General features: G+C 37.4%; 1 protein-coding gene across 2 annotated transcripts in view; it reads right to left on the reverse strand.

The window, feature by feature from the left end:
* Nucleotides 1-17982, reverse strand: part of SLC2A9 (solute carrier family 2 member 9) — a 138241-nt gene that overhangs the window by 37969 nt on the left and 82290 nt on the right. For both annotated transcript variants that reach the window (XM_009471115.2, XM_087736551.1), the window contains 3 exons: nucleotides 17694-17804; nucleotides 6428-6529; nucleotides 4515-4590 (listed from right to left, as the gene is read on the reverse strand). In XM_009471115.2, coding sequence (XP_009469390.1) covers nucleotides 4515-4590; nucleotides 6428-6529; nucleotides 17694-17804 — 289 coding nt within the window. The remainder of the gene's footprint in view (nucleotides 1-4514; nucleotides 4591-6427; nucleotides 6530-17693; nucleotides 17805-17982) is intronic.

A 17982-nucleotide genomic window follows, 5' to 3' on the forward strand; every position in this document is an offset into this window, starting at 1 on the left:
CTGTTTCAGTCTCTAGCAATATGCCTGAAAAACATCTGTATGCTGAAAAGCCAAGTTCAGAAAAATGAAATAAATAAAAAAATCCCACAGTTTATAGTAACAGCTGATCCTAGCTGTAAAGGAGCAGATGGGACTCATCCATGTGCTGTCAGAAAGTGGGAGACCACACAACATCTAAGCTATCAGGAAAGTATCAGATGTTCTAACAGGAGAGAAAATATTGTATTTTTAAAGGCAATTTTATGCTTTAGAATGCTATAGCAGTATTTTTATCAGCTCAATTCCTCACGTTATTTACTGTTTTCAGGTGGGATAATTCTTCCAAGTACCAACAGCTCAATGAACATAAACTGAATTCATCCTAGATGAAGGTCTGTATCTGCAGAATCATTACAAACCATGTGGGATTTGCTCTGAAGAATGCTGAAATGCTCTAAATAACTAGAGACAGAATTAAATAAGATACTAAGCGTTAGTAATACCATGACAACAGTAATACCATGACAATAGTACCTTTTTAACCAATATAAACAAATGATGCTCAGCCCTCTACAAAAGGCTAAAAACATTAAAAATCTGCAACTTAATAATAAAGGGCATGCATTAATTTTGTTGGGGATAAACCCTTTTACTGACCAGAAAGGTGAAAAGGTTATTCCTAAGCTTTTCCCTTGTCTTGTTAAACTACCAGACTGCTGCAAAAGAATACTAGATATTGAAGTGTGAAATTTTCCTGCAAAAGGGGTGTCATAAAATATCACTGAGAAGAACGCAATAAGAAATAGCCATTCAGTCTGGAAAAATCTGAGGTGATAAGGTAAAAGTCTACAAGATCACAAGAAACCTGAAGAGGGAGGAAGAGGATCAATTGTTCTGCTTCTTCCAACGCAAGACCTAAAGGGCATCACACAAAGCAAAACAAAGGATGTCTTCATGCACATGAGAGGTGGTAGACACGTAGATTTCTTTGCTAAAGGGTGCTAAAATTTTGCACAGTTTCAGACAGAGAATGAACAAATTCATGGAAGACTACGAAAATCTCGGAAACTATGTCCCAGGAAGACCCTAAGCTGAAAAAAATGTGTACTGGTTCTGGAAAGTGTCTTGCCTGCTTGCCCTGTTTGTACTTTTCTCTAGAGGCTCTCTAACAGCCACTGCATTGGAGATGTGTTCAAAAATGTGTTCTTTCCTACTTACTTCCTCTTGCTAAAACTCTTAACATTAGTAGGAAATAAAAGACAAGGTTAATTTTCAGTAGTGACTTTCCCATTAAAAGAAATTATGTTTTTGTGTACTGTGACACTCCACTGGCATTGCACACTTCCCTGAGAAAAAAATTAGTTCCTTAGTATAGGTATGATATTATGTATGTATATGCCGTATCTGTCACATATAGGGTATCTTAGTATAACTGTCACAGTATAGTTTTGAACAAAACAAAGCCAATTTTAAACCAGTCAGTAATTGCTAGTGAGTAGCACTTGCCCTATCTAGGAAGATCCAGAAATACAGATTTCCCACTCGACTACAGAGTTCTGAAATAAAAAAGCAGAAGTACAAACTACTCAATTTTGATCTTTGTGTAGCAATTAAGGACTCAAAATCCTTGGTAGCCTGCTCGACTGTCTATAAGCAAAAAGCTTTTCCTTATAGTCATTCTGCATCTTTCTTGTTCCAACATATGCCTTTTGTCTCCGAAGCATTCCCACGACACAACACCAACAGGAGCCTGGCTCTGTGGTCGCAACACTCACCTCAGAGGTACTGGGGCTGCTCTTAGGTGCCCCCAAAGCTGTCTCTTCTCCAGGCTGAACAAGTCCAGCTCACCCAGCCCCTTCTCACAGGGCTCCTGTCCCTGACTTGGTGACTCTCCAGTGGACTTGTACCAGCTTACTGATGTCCTGCACTGGGGGGTGGGGGTAAAACTTGGCACAGTAATTGCACTCAAATATTGAAGTTGTGCCTTGTGATACAAAAAGCAGTGGATGTCTCATTTTTTGGTAATACTTTCTGTGTTCAGGAAAAAATATATATGGTCTCTTCTCATTCATCCGTCTTAAAACATGGCTAATAATGGAAGTTGCTTTCATATTCTGAAAGAGAACTGCTCCCAGCTAAGAGGTAGCCAAGTAGTTTAGATCTCCTAAGCCCCACTAAACAGAACAGAAAAGTTTCACTGAAGATAAACCTGGCTCCACTGAAGCCAGCTAAAATGTTGCTATTGATTTACAGAGGAACCAGAATATGATTCTTCGCAACTTCTTCGCAACAGCTGAAGTGTCAATTAACAAAATTTTCAAAAAAGCAAAGCAATGTTCAATGCTACTGAGATATTCCCACTATTGTTAGGTATTACAAATGTTTGAGCATACACAGGTAAGGTGGAGAGGCCAACTAGGTAGCTACTGGTACAGTATTAATGTTCTTTGGCTGTAAAAGCAATGAGCACAATGAAAAACACAAAAGAAGATTTAATTTTAAAGAATTTCTGTAGAAAGCAAGTAAGTAATATCAAACAAAAGCTGTTTTTCTTGCATGTATCTGCAGACACTGCTCCAAAGACAGTGCAAAGTACAAAAGAAAATCCTGGACAGCATCGGTAAAAGGAAAGAAGCTAAGTGAAGAAAACCAGAATCCTTTCTGAAGAATGGTGAGGTGAAAGGGAAATGTAGAGGGCTAATCTTAATATGCTGAAAATACAGCATATAAGAACATATTGATCTGCAAGTTCTAAAAAGCAGTGGAACATGTCTGTAATATGGAAAAAAATTACAACTTGTTTCAACAGAGTTTTTTAGAAAAAACAAAGGTAGATGTTGCAAGCAGCTGCACTTCCTTAAATTGTCTGAGCTACTTAAAACACTGCAACGGAAGTTTTCAAGAAGATTCAAGTCAACATTTGATTTTCCTTAGGTATTCAAAATGCCAGAGCAGCTCTATTCCACAGAATTCTTCTTTTAAAAAAAATATCTCAGTCTAAGAAACATATGTCTGCAATACTAGGGACTTAGCTGAACCTGAGATTTGTCCTTACAGAAGGACAAAGGGGTTGCAAGATTGTTTGCACTATTTGCCTTGCAAGAAGAGCTGGAGGTGAGGAAGGAGAACAGTCTTCGTAGGCCACCTACAGTCCAACATCAGGAGCATTAATGACCCTAGTCAACCCTTCTTCCAGTCAGCTACCATATGCAAAGGAATAAGCACAGAGATTAGTGACAAACTATTTTCCCAGAAGCAAGGGGAAAAGGAAAATTTTGACCTTCTTCCCGTTTTCCTCTGAAGTAGCATAATTTTTCCTCAGCTTTTCCAAAAGAGGATTCACAGCATTACAGCCATGTCTCATTAGTCACATGAAACATCAGCAACTTTTTCTTTCCCCAAATAAACCACAATCAATTAATTAGATCACTTCAGTGGTGAAGCTGTATAAACAGTTGATTAATGTTTAATGTCAAACTCTTTATAAAGAAAAAGAGGCAATAAATGGTGCATGAAAAAACCTGAGAACTCAGGGGACCAGAAGTCTTGCTTTCAGCGTTACAGCAGAACACCTGTGAAAAACCTCCTAAAAAGCAGCTGATTTTTCCCACTTTTGTGGAGAACAGCATGTAAGACAATCTTTGAGAATTTAAGCACTGTTTTGACATCTTATTCTGAACGTGTATTGAATTTGGATTAAATTCCTCTTTATCTATCTGCAAATAATTTTGGTTAATATTTCATTATTTGATAACTTGCAGGATCTGATTCTGATCAAGTATCTGAAGGCTAGAGCAGCACTGTTTACAGAAATACTACACTCAGGTAAGTATTTGCATATTATGCATATCTATTAAAATGAATTTTCCAAAGACATGATGCAATTAGAATCACAGGATAAACTAGGTTGGAATGGACTTCTGGAGTTCACCCTCTGGTCAAAGCAGGGTCAGTTGTTCATGAACTTGTCCAGCTGAGTTTTGAATAGCTCCAAGAATGGAGATTTAAAGGCCTCTCTGAGCAATGTCTTCCAGTGCTTAACCACTCTCAGTGTAAATTTTTTTCTCTTCTATCCAGTCAGAATTGCCCTTGCTGAGACTTGACTGTTACTCTTGTCCTTTCATTCTATACTTCTGAGAAAGGTCTGGCTTTATTACTTTTTTTTACCTTAAACATGTTCTTTGTTAAAGCAAATGAAACACAAAAATTACAACCTGAGAATACTGGATTTTCTATAAAGTTGTATCCATCTCTAAGTAATCAAAACTAGGCTGGGGAAATAGATGTGATTGATAAACTCATTACAACTTACCAAAACAGTTACCTGAGGGCATCAGATTTGAAATGTATGCAGTCAGTAAAGAACTGTCAGACAAGAAGCAGCTCCACTATCAGGACATCTACCTTTTACTTCATCTTACTAAAAAGAGTATGTGTAAACCTTCTTGCACAGCACTTCTCTATCTTTGGAAAGTGCCAGTGCAAAAATACCTGTGCTTTGATGTACAAAGAAACATGAAAAAATATAGACATACCTGGTCCAATGCAGAACGATGCAATGATTGCAAGGATGCAAAATATACTGAGGTAAGGAAGCCAATGCACGGTTTTCTGGGTAGATAAAAGACATTCATGGTAAGTATATTGTACGTACCAGTATTAAAAAATCACAGATAATAGATAGTGTTTTCCACTATTCTTTCTCTATTTCAGAATTTAGTCTAGGATTACTTCAGAAAATCACAGTATTTCTGTAGAACTTTATTAGATGATTTGTATTAAAGGTCTTGGTCTCTGTGGAATCCCTGCAGAGAAACACTAGACAGGCTCTTGCACCACAGAAGTCACAACTCTGAAAGTTTACAACTTTTCGTGCTAAAGTTCAAGCCATCCTGGAAAAGAGTTTTTCTTTCCATTGAACAGATTTGGCACCTCCATCCTACTCAGGTATTTCAGCTATGTTTAAAAAGAGCAACTACGATGGCCCGTAGAGCTTCAAAGTTCCCCAGTTAAAGGCTGGGCTGAAGTCTAGATATGACAGGCTGCCTTTCGGTAGGACAGCTATATCTGAACCTTAGCAAAGCACATGAAAGCCACAGTCCAGGGATTTTAGCCATAATCTGACTTAGCAGACAAGGAGGGCCATGTGTGCAAACAACAGGTACAGGGAAAAGAGAACAAACTATAAATGATTCTTTAATGGAATTGTAAATGGAATAATTTTGGAGTTCTCATCTGAACTCGGATCCAAGGTCTCTAAAGGGACTGAGAGAGAGAAGGTGCAAAACCAAAGTAGATACAAATTCCCCTGAGATCAAGCCTATTTGTACCCCAGGTCCTTTGTTCAAAGCAATACCTAATTTCTTATACTTAACAGATTGAGACACTTCTGAAAGGAACTAAAACTGGAAGGCACTCAAACTTCAGAGATTTACAATAGCTGAAGGTCCTTATGGATGAGACTAGGTTTTAAAAGATTTGGAAGAGAATTTTTTACTGTTTACTTGCAGTAACATCTCTCTTCTGGAGAACTGTCTTATAGTTGTCATGACAGGTATGTGAAGTAAAGCTTTATTGTGTTGTACACGCAGGTAAGTCAAATAAAACTTTGCAATGGTGTGGCATATACCTGCTAGTCAAACTGACCTACTGACTCTCTTCAACCAAGAAACAAGATCTGAAAAGTCAAATTAATGGCAAGACACAGGAATCAACAACAGCAGAAAAACAACTTGATGAAAGACTGCCCAAAACCATGCCATGCAGACCGTCAGTTTTACTTCTCAAAAGCCCTTAGGAACAGAAAGAAACTGCACCATTATGAAAATGGAAGCTAAACAAGGAAAAATGACTCAGGGTCAGTATTTAGATTCGTTTAATAATCCTCCTCTGACCATTTGAAATAACTGGGGAACTGACTGCTAATAACATCTGAGAACTTAAATGCAGATGTTCTGGAAAGGCTGTCTTTATATTTCAATAAAAATATCAGGAAAGTAACTTGAAAGAAACAGCGAACATGGAAATTTTTCACTACTAGAAAAAAAACATCCAAGCCTAAGAATAAGAATGACATATAAAGTACGAAAGAAATCTCAAAAAGACTGCATTACAAAGATAAAAACACAGAATATGGGTAAACTATTTACCCAACTATGGGTAAAATTAATTGTCTTCATAGTAGTCCATGATATGCATGAATCTTTCAGTTAAGGAGACTGAACGTGACAAAGCCCCTATGGCTTTTTAATGCAAAAAGCTGCTATGGCTAACCATAGTACATCGAAACCAAGAGATTCACAAAGAAACAAGAGACCTTCAAATCCTTATGTCAAACTGATTAAAAGGACTGGCTTACGCAGGAATGCTGAGGCAAACAGGTGTCGAGCACCTGGTGTTTAAAGCAGGCAAAAGAGAGAGTAAAAATACGTAGTGACTGTAGTGTTACCTGTAAAGTTAGAGAGACGGTGAGCACTGCGAAGAAGGCAACCATCAACCCAAAACCCCCAATGAGAAGAGGCCTGCGTCCAAGCCGTTCAATAACTAAGCCCTGGAAAACAAAAACTGGAATTTGACTTTCTTGATAAAACACTGAAGAACTCAGACCATGTAATATGTTCTTCTAGTAAATATGAACACCAAAAATAAAACCATGAGACTCGATTTTGTACTATTCATCAGCTATGATGTTTGTAATTGTGTTCACAATTATGTTTACATAATTCGACCTCTTTGAAAAAACAAGTCAGCACAGCATCCTTATCTAAAACCACTGAAAAAGATGGGAAACCATCAAAACCAGTACTTGTTAATAGTTTTATGCCTGGATTTCCTCCTACAGAAAATATATGACCATATTGATAAGAAAAATGTGCAACTGGCAAATTCAACTTTACTATCGTTAGTGTGGTAGATTTCAAAGTTACAACTACATAAAACTTCTTCTGTAACAATTTAATAGTAAAACAAGGACTGTACGTTAGCTACATAAAAATAACTAATATGATGATAACTACACAAAGTTTGATTTTTTTTCTTATTTCTTGTTTATCTTTTTAGGGATAACTCTACATTGGTTAAACTGCTTACAAATTTGCACTAAATGCCTGTAACAATGTTCTTAAAATACATAATTTTTAAATGTCAAAAAGTTCAATCTTTTTGACTATTTCTTAATTTCAACATCTCTCTGAATTTAAGCTTAAAAGGCTTAAAATTTAAGCTTAAAAACTTTTTAGCATAGATTAAATAATTTTTTATTAATCTAAAATTTATTTTTAATTTCTTTTTTGTCCAAACACAGAAAAAACATTTAGTCATGGTCTAGGATAGTTAATGTAATTGGAATAGGCAGATAAAACAAATTCACCCGTCAGAAAACTTTGCTCAGACAGGGGATTGTAACACTGATACGTGTGCACTCATGCATATTTTGAATTTATATTCAACACATGAAGATAAATCAACTTCATTAAAAGCAATCACAAAATCTGAATACTTATCTGCTAGAGCAGAACACAATGAAGAGATTCTTGAAAAGCTGTAACATGGAACTGTCTTTTCTTCGCTAGTCTGACTCATTAAAATAGGCTAATATATATATTTTAGATCATAACATCTAATGTGCTATTTCTGTTGATAACTACTATAATTGCTAATTACGATTGGCTTTCTTATGAGAAGGACAAAATGATTTCATGAAGCCCGAAATGTACCACTTCAAATAACCTGAAGTCAGAATCACACAAGTGTGTGCCACTTCGTTATTTACTGGAGACTGAAATCCCCCTTTCACACCTCCCGTGAGCAAAAGATAAAATGAGCAACTAAAATGAGATCTGGAGCAATACCCTTTATTCTGGGAGACAACGCACACTGCTAGAGTGTAAGCATCTAGAAAAAACGTGTTAAAGGAAAGTACAAAGTCACCCAGGGAAGAAACGCCTTCTGTGCCAAGCACTTCTCCCACAGCATCAGGTTCACCAGCAGATTTTAGGACAGGCTTCAAAACACACCAACCCTGCACCCTGCCGAGCTGGACTTCTACACCGGAGACGCGCACCGTGACGCTGCAGAACACGGAAGGTAGCTCTGGTGCAAGCTTCAGCGTTCTTTATTTCTTTAAATGAGGAAATATACTCATTTTGACAGTTTCCACAGCTTCCATAATAGAATTTATTTCAGAGCCATGTTTAAAATAGGCCCGTACTGATGTTATTAACATTTCACATTGTGCTTACGGGGTCCAAATGTTCCAAAACTGCAACTGCTGCACCGTCAAAACCTCTACAAGATGCCAAGTATTTTCCACTATGATTAATGAATCCATCTTGCAAACACGTGGCCACACATACATTTAACCAAGAGACATTTTTTATGCCTATGAAGGATGAGAAGTTATCTGATGGGTCCGTAAGAAGACAGAGACCTCTGCAATAGATACTTCACGTGTAATTGAATACGAATTACTTGTTCAGCAATAGATGCTACACATGTAATTTGACATACCAGGGAACTTCCCTTATTTTTTTCAATTCTGGATTGGTGGTCATGATTAAACAATCTTGGTGTTACACCAGCTGTGGGTTTTGTATTCAAATGGGGTAAGGGATGAATGTTTCTCTTAGAGAGAAAAAGGTTCATAGATGGCTCTGATATGGAGCAAAACATGGGAAAAAAGCACTAGATGGCTTCTGGTTGTAAAACTCAAACCCTAATAAGGGAGGACAGTTTGGACGAAGCCCTCCGAAAAGATATATGTATGCACTTGTGCCTACATGCGTTCAGAATAAGTATTCTGGACATATTTGGGCAAATCTACGGGTGCTGGTGAGGAACTCCCAGTTTTAACTGAGAGCAGCGAAGCACATATACAGTTAAAGTAGATCTCTGGGTTCCATATCCTTTTTACAGAAAAGAATAATAGTTTCTAATACATTTAAATTCTTTTTTATTCACAGACTATTCAGGAAGAAATAAAGCAAATCCATGTGCAGTCATTCTCTTCTCTGAGCTGATGCCAGGTTTCCCAAGCATTCATCATTGCTATTTATTTAATACAGTAGCAATGAGGAACTTGAATGCTTCACATTGTGGGCACTCCCTGCAGTTTCTGCCCCAAAGAATTTACAATTACAATTCTTGGCAACATTTCCTGTGATTTATGGAATGGACCAACTTTATTCACTGGAAAAAATGAGCAACAACTTTGTCCTTATTCACAGGGATGCTATGATGTACCAGAATTGCTGGGAATCGTATAAGCATTTCCAAAGTTGATAGGAAGTTAAGTATACTGACAACACTAATAAATCTAGGAAATACAGACTTGGAAGGCTTCTCAATTAGACATGATTAACTTGCACAATTAGGGGGAGAGAAATGCCTACCTCTGTTTTAAAGCTAAAGACACCTCTAATTTGTTCAAATGCATGAGCTACCTCTTGTATCACCAGTTCCAACCCAACAAAACACATCTGCTTACGGCAGCGATTCAAACGAGGCACACCAGTCTGTGCTGAAATGGGATACTACACAGAATCAAGCTCATGAAAAGCCAAGCGCAACAATTAAAACCACGCTCCCTCCCTGGTTGTAAATTACAAAGCTGTGGTCTCCTGAAAGGCAGCATGGGTGTTTGCAAACACATGGGTCTATGGCTTTGCTCTTCAGGAGGCAATGCAGAAACATCCCAGGGCCACACTGGCAGATCAAAGTTGTTCAACTGGGAGCCAATCCACAACAGAAAAGCCTCTCAGGAGGCACCATCTTTCATCAAGGCCAAGAAGGTTTTTTGAATCATTTAAGCACACAAATGCTTCAACAGCCAGTCCGTCAAGCTGTTTAGGTCAACAGTATTTCTAACTAAAATTTTATTTCTTTTTGAGGAGTTCTTAAGAAAACCTATGACAATACATCAGTACTCAAATTTCTCTGCTGAATTGTTTGTTCCCCTTTTCTTGATGGAAAAAAAAAGCTCAGATAAACTCTGAAGTTTCAGCAAATACTTGAAAAGAAAGGTCTAACGTCTTCTATAGCAGCAAGTTTCCCTAGTGAAAAAAAAGCTGGTTTTGAGGTTATAAACAGACAACAACTTCATTTTTAGTTACGATTTACAAATCCAAAACTTGTTAATTTGCAAGACCCACTAAGATGCTTATGACTCACAAGAAGTGGAAGATGATTCACCAGTTTTCAAGTATTTATAGTTCTGAATGCTCCACTGCTATGTGCTGGTAACTGTTACCTATTGAAGACCTATAACAAGTCAAAATATACTATATGGTAGAGTAAATGAAATAACAAGAAATTCAGTATATGCTCAACTACAGTCAAAAAAAGAATCTTGTAACTGTTTTCTGTGATAGCACACCATGTTATTTGCCAAATTGTGTAGGCTGATACTTGTTTATGTGTGATCATAAACATGCATTTGTAGAAGACTATACCCAGTCATGGCAATTAACACAGCTAAAATTACTGAAAATGTGCAAAAAAAATTTGCAACCAAAATTCTCTCAACACAAACATTTGGTGATAATAAGGCAACTGATATGCAATCTAAGTTACCAGTTAACACAACTTACTTTTGTCTGGCAGGAAACACTTGTGAATAAAGTTAAAAAAGCAAATGTCAATCTTTTCACTTAAGTCAGCTGCAGATATCGGGGCTGACATGATGAAAGCAGAGTGCATTAAAAAAGATCAGACAAGCTTCTCTGGATAAAATGAATGCGTAAGCCAATTCTACAGCCCAAATGGGAGGTCGCTATTCCCTACTTATTTCCTGGCCCTAAATTATACTAAGAAAACCCTATTAGATTTTCTTGATGTCTCAACTCTGCAAAGAAGTTTGATCTATATGCTAACGTCAAGAGTAGCCATACTTTTTTTCTCATGTATTTTGGATATAGGCTTGAGTAAGACTGTATGTCTAGATTCAGACTTAATGTGACAAGCTAACTATGTGTTATTTCCATTTTAAACAGCAGGATTAAAATGGATAATCACATTTATATTGCTGTCAGGTCTATTTATGACACATCGTGTAGTATCTTGCATCCAGGAAAAGGAGAGGAACAGAAGACTGAGGGTTACAAATTGTTTTTTTATTCATATTTTTATGTATATCCATTTACCTACTGTATGAATTATAGAGCTGTAAAACAAAGGAACAGGTTATTTTATTTAAGTACGTAAATTGGAATTTAGAGGCCTAGCACCAAGTTTGACCACATGAGCACAACCTTAGATAAATCTGTGCCTACCCTGGCTCTCACATCAGTTTGCCTGTATCTGTCTTAATGCCGTAACAGGATAAGATCCTACACATCTTCTACAGTCACCAGGCTAGCGATTGCTATCAGCAAAGGGTGGAACTGATTGCTCAGTTTCTAAGCTCAGTCTGAACTACTTTGCAGTAAAGCATCCTTAATCAGCTTCACTTGGCAGTGAAATTTTCCATTCACAAAGAGGGTCTCCATACTCAATGCCTACTGGACCAGCATGACCAAGACACAGCCCAGGCAGGGATTCACTCTAGCCGGCCACTTTCACCTCAGCAGTGCCTGGGAACAGCCCTTAGGGCAGCACAAAAAAACCCCATTACCTTATTCCTATTATGTCCCTGCAGTAAATTGTAGATATTTTTGAAGCAAAGTTCCTTCTCTTGATGATTTATTTGTTAAAAGCACTAAGTCTTGTCTTGTGTCAGGCTCATGTTATAAAAGCTAGACTAGATCTTAGCCTTGATCTGTGACAGATTACCATGGGTGGTGCTTTATTTTCTAACGATGGTATTTGAATGCCCTGATGCAGATAGAATAGACTGGGAAAAAACCTACTCAAACCCAGTTTTTTTAATACTCAAAAGCAGGAGATACATCTTTAAAACTTTAAATTTCTGAATGTATCCTGCAGAAGGATTTGTACTACATAAATGCAGTCTCTCACCCACTATATCTCGGGTCTTAGGAGTGGCATTGTAAGGTAGACCTTCATAAGGAGACTTTTTTTCCTGGAAGGCACTACATGGTTACTTCAACACAGGTAATCTTTGTTTATCCAAGAGCCCAAGTGTAATAAAATTATTAAGAAGGAATAATGTCTTTATCTAAGAATGATCCCATTGACCACCTGTGGATTAAGGTAACATGCATTAACACAGCCACACACTGCGATTCACCCTGAAGTGAAAATGTGCCCACATGCACTCCGACCGTCGACAAATACCACAGTCTGCAAAGCTGCTTGGTCAGTATCTTTTTTTGTACTGCTGATTCTTTCTGATTACATTTTGCTCAATACAGTGACGTAAGTCTGAGTATTTTTCCACTCACAAATTTGCCCCATAAAGATTGCACACATTTACATTTGAGATCTGAAATGAGGATGAATTTGTGACTAGGGAGTAATTAGTGAATCCCTGCATCTAAAAGAATTCAGTAACTTGATGATTCATTTGGAATGTAAGAATTTTTTTGGATTTCACTTATTAGACATACTTAGCAGTGCTTTCGTAGGACTGAGCGAAGCATATGTAAATCATCCATAAATTCATGCAATTGAAATTGTGTATCGGCCAAACAAATTAGTGTGGTAGGCAATTTTGGAAGCCAACTGTTTGTTCATGTAGGCAACTATTTATGGCTTCTTAAAATTATAGATGATGAACTGCATAAATATTTCTCTTGGATAAAATTAGCAGTCTTCAGTGCCAGGTAACTTTTTCCCCCCAAAATATGCAGTAGCATGTTGACTAAAGACTATTTTTTCACTTCACAATTTATTAGTTAAAACGAGGCTTTCATAATGATGATTAATGAAAATCTCAGAAATCTTGTGAGGTGATGGCAATGTCTGAGAGCACTGGATCTGGGCAGAGGGAGCACCTATCTTCTGTTATGCAGGGAGAAGGAAGACAGGTTCTGGCTTTCATTCCTCCCCCAACACACTAGGGTGAATTATTAACCGATCAAATAGTTTGACAGCAGCTAGAGGAGAGTAAGGTGATAAGAATAGTCAACGCAGATTTGCTCAGTGCAGATCAGTGTGATTTCTTTCACTGTTGGGGAGGAAGCTGAGCTGATAAAAAGAAAATGAAAAACATGATAGATTTTTACTTCAGTAAGCCTTTTGACACAGTTCCACATGATATTTTGTATTTGTGCATATGATTTTTTCCTTCCCAAAGTGCAGTACTAGGTACATTTCCTTGCTGAATTTCATCTTACTGATTTCAGGCCACATGCCCGATTTCTTACAATCTTCCATAGTTCTTGCAAATACTTTTGAGTTTCTCCCTTTGGAGAGTTTGGACAACACAGTCGATTATAAAAAGCTCTTTGTTACCTTTCCTGTATTATTAATGGATATTTTTATGATTAATTGACCCAGGGCAAACCACCACAGAATCTCACTTGATATTTTTGTATGACAGTGAAGTGTTGATTGCTACTCTCTAAGAATAGTTTTGCAGTTAGCTGAGCATCCACACTGTTATCATTTCATCCAGCCCACACCTACTGTATCTTATATTCTCTAATCTCAACATGAGAGACTTTTTCAAACAATATGTAGTTAAACTGTGAAATTCACTGCTTTAGGATTCTGTGGGTTCTAAAAACATACAAAAGTTGAAAAGTAACTAGACAAATTCAAAGGAAAAAATCTATCAAGGCTGTTGAAGATGAAGATATTACCTTCTAATTCTGGTACTCCTTGAGCAACAGCTTGTCAGGGTGAGGGGAGCAAAAGGGGAAAATGCCACGTTTGCCCCATTCTTGCACTCTTCCCTACTTACAGCCTATTGGGGATTATGGATAGGTGAAGGTTGGTTCTGACCTAGTGCGAACAATGTCACATAGGACTGCATTAAGTCTCACTAAAAATCAGATTATAGAAAAACTTCCTAAGAACCCTTGAGCTGAAAGTATCTGTCACCCCATTTTTTCTACTTGCTATGACTGGCTGTCACTGTAACATATTTCTTCCTGTTCTGAGCCCAGTGGAGCCACAGACTTTCAATGGAGATCTTGCATTACCCTTTGGATACCATGGAAGAAATGTGTTAGGGATGAGGACACTTACTGAAGTGTCTGGAGTACCCTTGTTTTAAGATGTGCCATGCCCTAAGCAGGGAATCTCTTCTTGCGTGTTAAGATCTATTAACATTAAAAGAAACACAGAACAAGTCTAAGAGCCCTTTCTCATGACATCCCAAAGCAGAATAACATAATTTCACCTAAGAAAGATGGCTTCCTTGACTTCTGTATGATACTCGCAAAGGATTTCCTATATTCTTTTGTGGTCTACTACTGAATTGTATTTTAACTCATTCTAGGCTTCGCACAGCTTGTCTCTGTCACAGGCTTTAGAAGGCACATTAGTAATACCTTGATGCATCACCTTATGGGAAATGCTTAAGGCATAATCTTCTCAATATAGTCATAGCTAGTCTCTTTCTGTGAACATTATATAAAGACCAAATGTGGTGCCACAGATGGCAAAACTGGACGTGGGATGCTTGCTTTGAATAACATTGCCTTTTGTTCTATGCTGGTTTCATGGAGGTGGGGGAGGAATCTTTTCACACATTTACTTCTGTCTCCCTTTCCACTCAGCCTGTCGCCTTGTCAGAGAAAGGCACTGGCAAATTGTTCTTTCTGTCCACTAAGAGTAAGACAACAACTAAATTAAATTAACCTCAATTACTAAAAATTACAAAACCACCACAGTAACCAATCTTACTAAAGAATAACTAAGTTTGTGCAGTCCCCTTACTGTAGAATTTAAAGAACAGATTTCTAACAAACACGTATTTGCCAGGGAATGATTTAGGTATATTCCATCCAGCTTCAAAGCATGGCATCAGGTTAGATAACTTACTGCTGCAACTTGTCTATGAGTAGGAAATCTATTCAGTATTTAGTTCCAGAGGATACCAAACTTCTTCAGAAGCAAACCAAAATTATTGGGCTCTCTCATTAAAAAGTAGCTTGTCTAGCCAGTCCTCTAAACTGAATCTGTGCTCAGTATAATGGGTGGAGAAGTCTACAATTAACCGAAAAACATACAGAAAGTTTATATTGTCTCCCCAGAGAGAAGCCAGGGCACCAAGTACGCAATGCTACAACACAGGTATTTCATGAAGTAAACTAGAAAGTGGTGGTGTAAGCGGGAGCTGCAGCCAAATTATATAAATGACAGGAAAATGATGATGCACGTGTTTAATTTTTCAATGTCTTGCTTATGCGGCTTTTGCTCAAGAGGAAGAGGGATGGAGCTGTAGGCAAAGCATGCTACTAGCAGGCATGTCAAGTGATCTGAGGCAACACAGAGCTATAAAAAGGATGGGATGTTTGCCTTTCAAGGACCACATCAACATCATTGCTATTATGCTGCTGCTCCCAGGAGACACATTCAACGGAGACTTTCCAATTTTTCCACAGTTTGAATGATATTTTATCTCCTAAATATTATTTTGCTTCTTTGTGAAATGTATTTATTTCAATCTTTTCCTTTAGCATTCATATGGGGCTCATCAATGGATGAACCCCAACTATTGTTACTGAGGCACAGAGCCTCATGACCACCTAACATATGCATAATGATTGGAGATGGTACATGATTTCATTGTGGACCTCTCCAATAGCTATTTCATTTACAAGGAAAAAAACTCCACTTCTATTATTGATAGGCGTATCTACTGAAATCCTGGAATTTATCGTTAGTAAAATTGGGTTTCTGCTAGCAAGCACAATATATAAAAAAATACCAGGGAAATTAGGTTCTCCCCTCGCTCTCTCCTGCTTCTTCCTTTCTTCCCTCTGCATTGTACATAAGACATATGCACCTGACTTAATAGTTAATGCTGTCAAATACATTTTTAAAAAAGAAAGGCAAAAAGAGCAGCTGAGAGGTTGGGAGTGGGAGGAAATCCCCCATCCTTAGTTCCAGGTATGAAAAAAATTTAGAGGAATTTACTTTTAGAAATGAGAAGCTGCAAAACCTTCAATTGAAAAAAAAACACATTCATGTTGTTGTTCCTTTAAACAGCAGCAATGAAACATTTATAAAGATTACTGAAATAAAATTAAGGCTACAAAGCAGCATTTCTCTTGAACTGAAAGAGCAAACTTGAAGGGAGCAGAGATATCAATGCATCAGCATTACCAGAGGCACAGCAAGTAGCTTAAACAGAAGAAGTATTAAAAACACTCCTCTTGGGCATAAAAAAAGTTACCACACATACCAGGAACCAAAGCAGACACATCCACTTCATTATGTATGAACTGTGTGCTCTGAATAAGCCCCACAAACTGATAGTATGGAAGGAACCGAAAAGATGCCAGACCCTATTTACAGAATGACTTTAGCATCATGGAATCATCTCCATGTAATTTTCATCTGTTTCCACAAAAGAGAGGCAGTATTCTTTACTTAAATCACTGGTAGAATTATTTATTATTTTTACATATATCTTAAACAAAGAAGCATTTCTGCAGTATCACAAAGAAGAAATTGTAAGAGGTAGGGATTTCCATACTTCACTATTTCCACCTATTAGAAAGAATGTCGCTTTAATTAAAAAAAAAAAAACAAACATGGTTTACCCAAAAATAGATTTGTGGAAATTCACAAAGATCAGAAGAAGATCTTTGTGACCTTTGAGAGTCCTTATGTCCTACACTATAAGAAAATATACTTGATAGCTGGATTTAGTTTAACATTTCATAGGTCATAAGCAGTTGCTCTGCCACTGGAAAGGATTTTTTTTTCCAAAACCATTCTTCTGGCATTTAAAAATGCTTGTGTGGTGTGTCCACTATTGTGCAAATACAGTTGGTATAGAATATATGAAGACAAGAAAAAAAAAAATCTAACAAAGAAAGAGTATTTGCTTGTTTGCAAATTTTCATTCCAAAGATGTCTCCATTGTTTCTTATTTATTGCAGTGCAAACAGAAATGTATTTCCTTTAGTAATTAATCGTGTATTCACCTACTAGAACTTTCAGGTTTAGTTTGATCATTTAGCATGTATTTTTTCCTAGTCAAGTTTTCCATTTTGAAATAGGAAAGAAAAAAAACGTGCATGGATAATTTTCTCTCTTAACATCTTCCTCTACATTCAGTGCGCAGCGAAGATATACAACCTACTCAGGAGCTCACATGTTACGAAAGGATGCCTGCTTGCCCTCGGGCAATGAGATAGCAGAATTTAACACAACGTGGAACAACCTTGTTCTAGTGGCTGGCTCGCTTTTCCAACGAGCTGGGCCACAAACATTTACTCCCATATTTTTAAATGGCTTCCCAGCAGGTATATAAGAAGGTTACGAGATGTGAATAAACTGCTACCAGGTAAAGTCGTTCTCCCAGGTGAAATTGTTAATATCACTTAATATACTTCAGGCCTTGCTGTTCCTGCCTTCCTCCTCTTCACTCAAACAAACTGTCTGAACATATCAGGGTATATCAACTTTTTATGCTGCTTTTATGCAACTAAAACTAGAGACCATCTTCATAAAAAAAAAATCTCAAGCTACAAAACTGGGTTTAGGATTAAACGTAGAAATAATATTTTCAATTGCTTTATCAACCATTACGCTTAATCCTCAATATACTATTCTATTTATATTTTAACCTGTAGAAGGAAACAAAATCAGTACTATAAATATCGAGCATGTTAATGGATTTTTATAACCATACTTACAGAAAAAACAGCAGCCACAGTCTCAACAGCACCAGTACTTAGAGTAACATAGGGGATTGTTTCATGATTGATCCCAGCTTCACTAAAGATGCTGTTTGTGTAGTACCAGATCTGTATCAGAGAAAAGAAAATGAGTTATTAATCAGTATTGCTTGAACTACAATACATCGGTATTCAGCTCAAGCATCTGATCTGCCAGAGACCAAACTTGTTAAAACACAGAGCAGTCCCGAACGACCACGGGCTGGGCAGGACAACAAATGAAGGGAAGGTGCAAATTGCAGGTGCA

The sequence above is a fragment of the Nipponia nippon genome, unplaced genomic scaffold, assembly GCF_047370975.1.
Source record: "Nipponia nippon isolate SJK-2023a ecotype South Korea unplaced genomic scaffold, ASM4737097v1 scaffold_6, whole genome shotgun sequence".
In the NCBI taxonomy this organism is placed as follows: Eukaryota; Metazoa; Chordata; class Aves; order Pelecaniformes; family Threskiornithidae; genus Nipponia; species Nipponia nippon.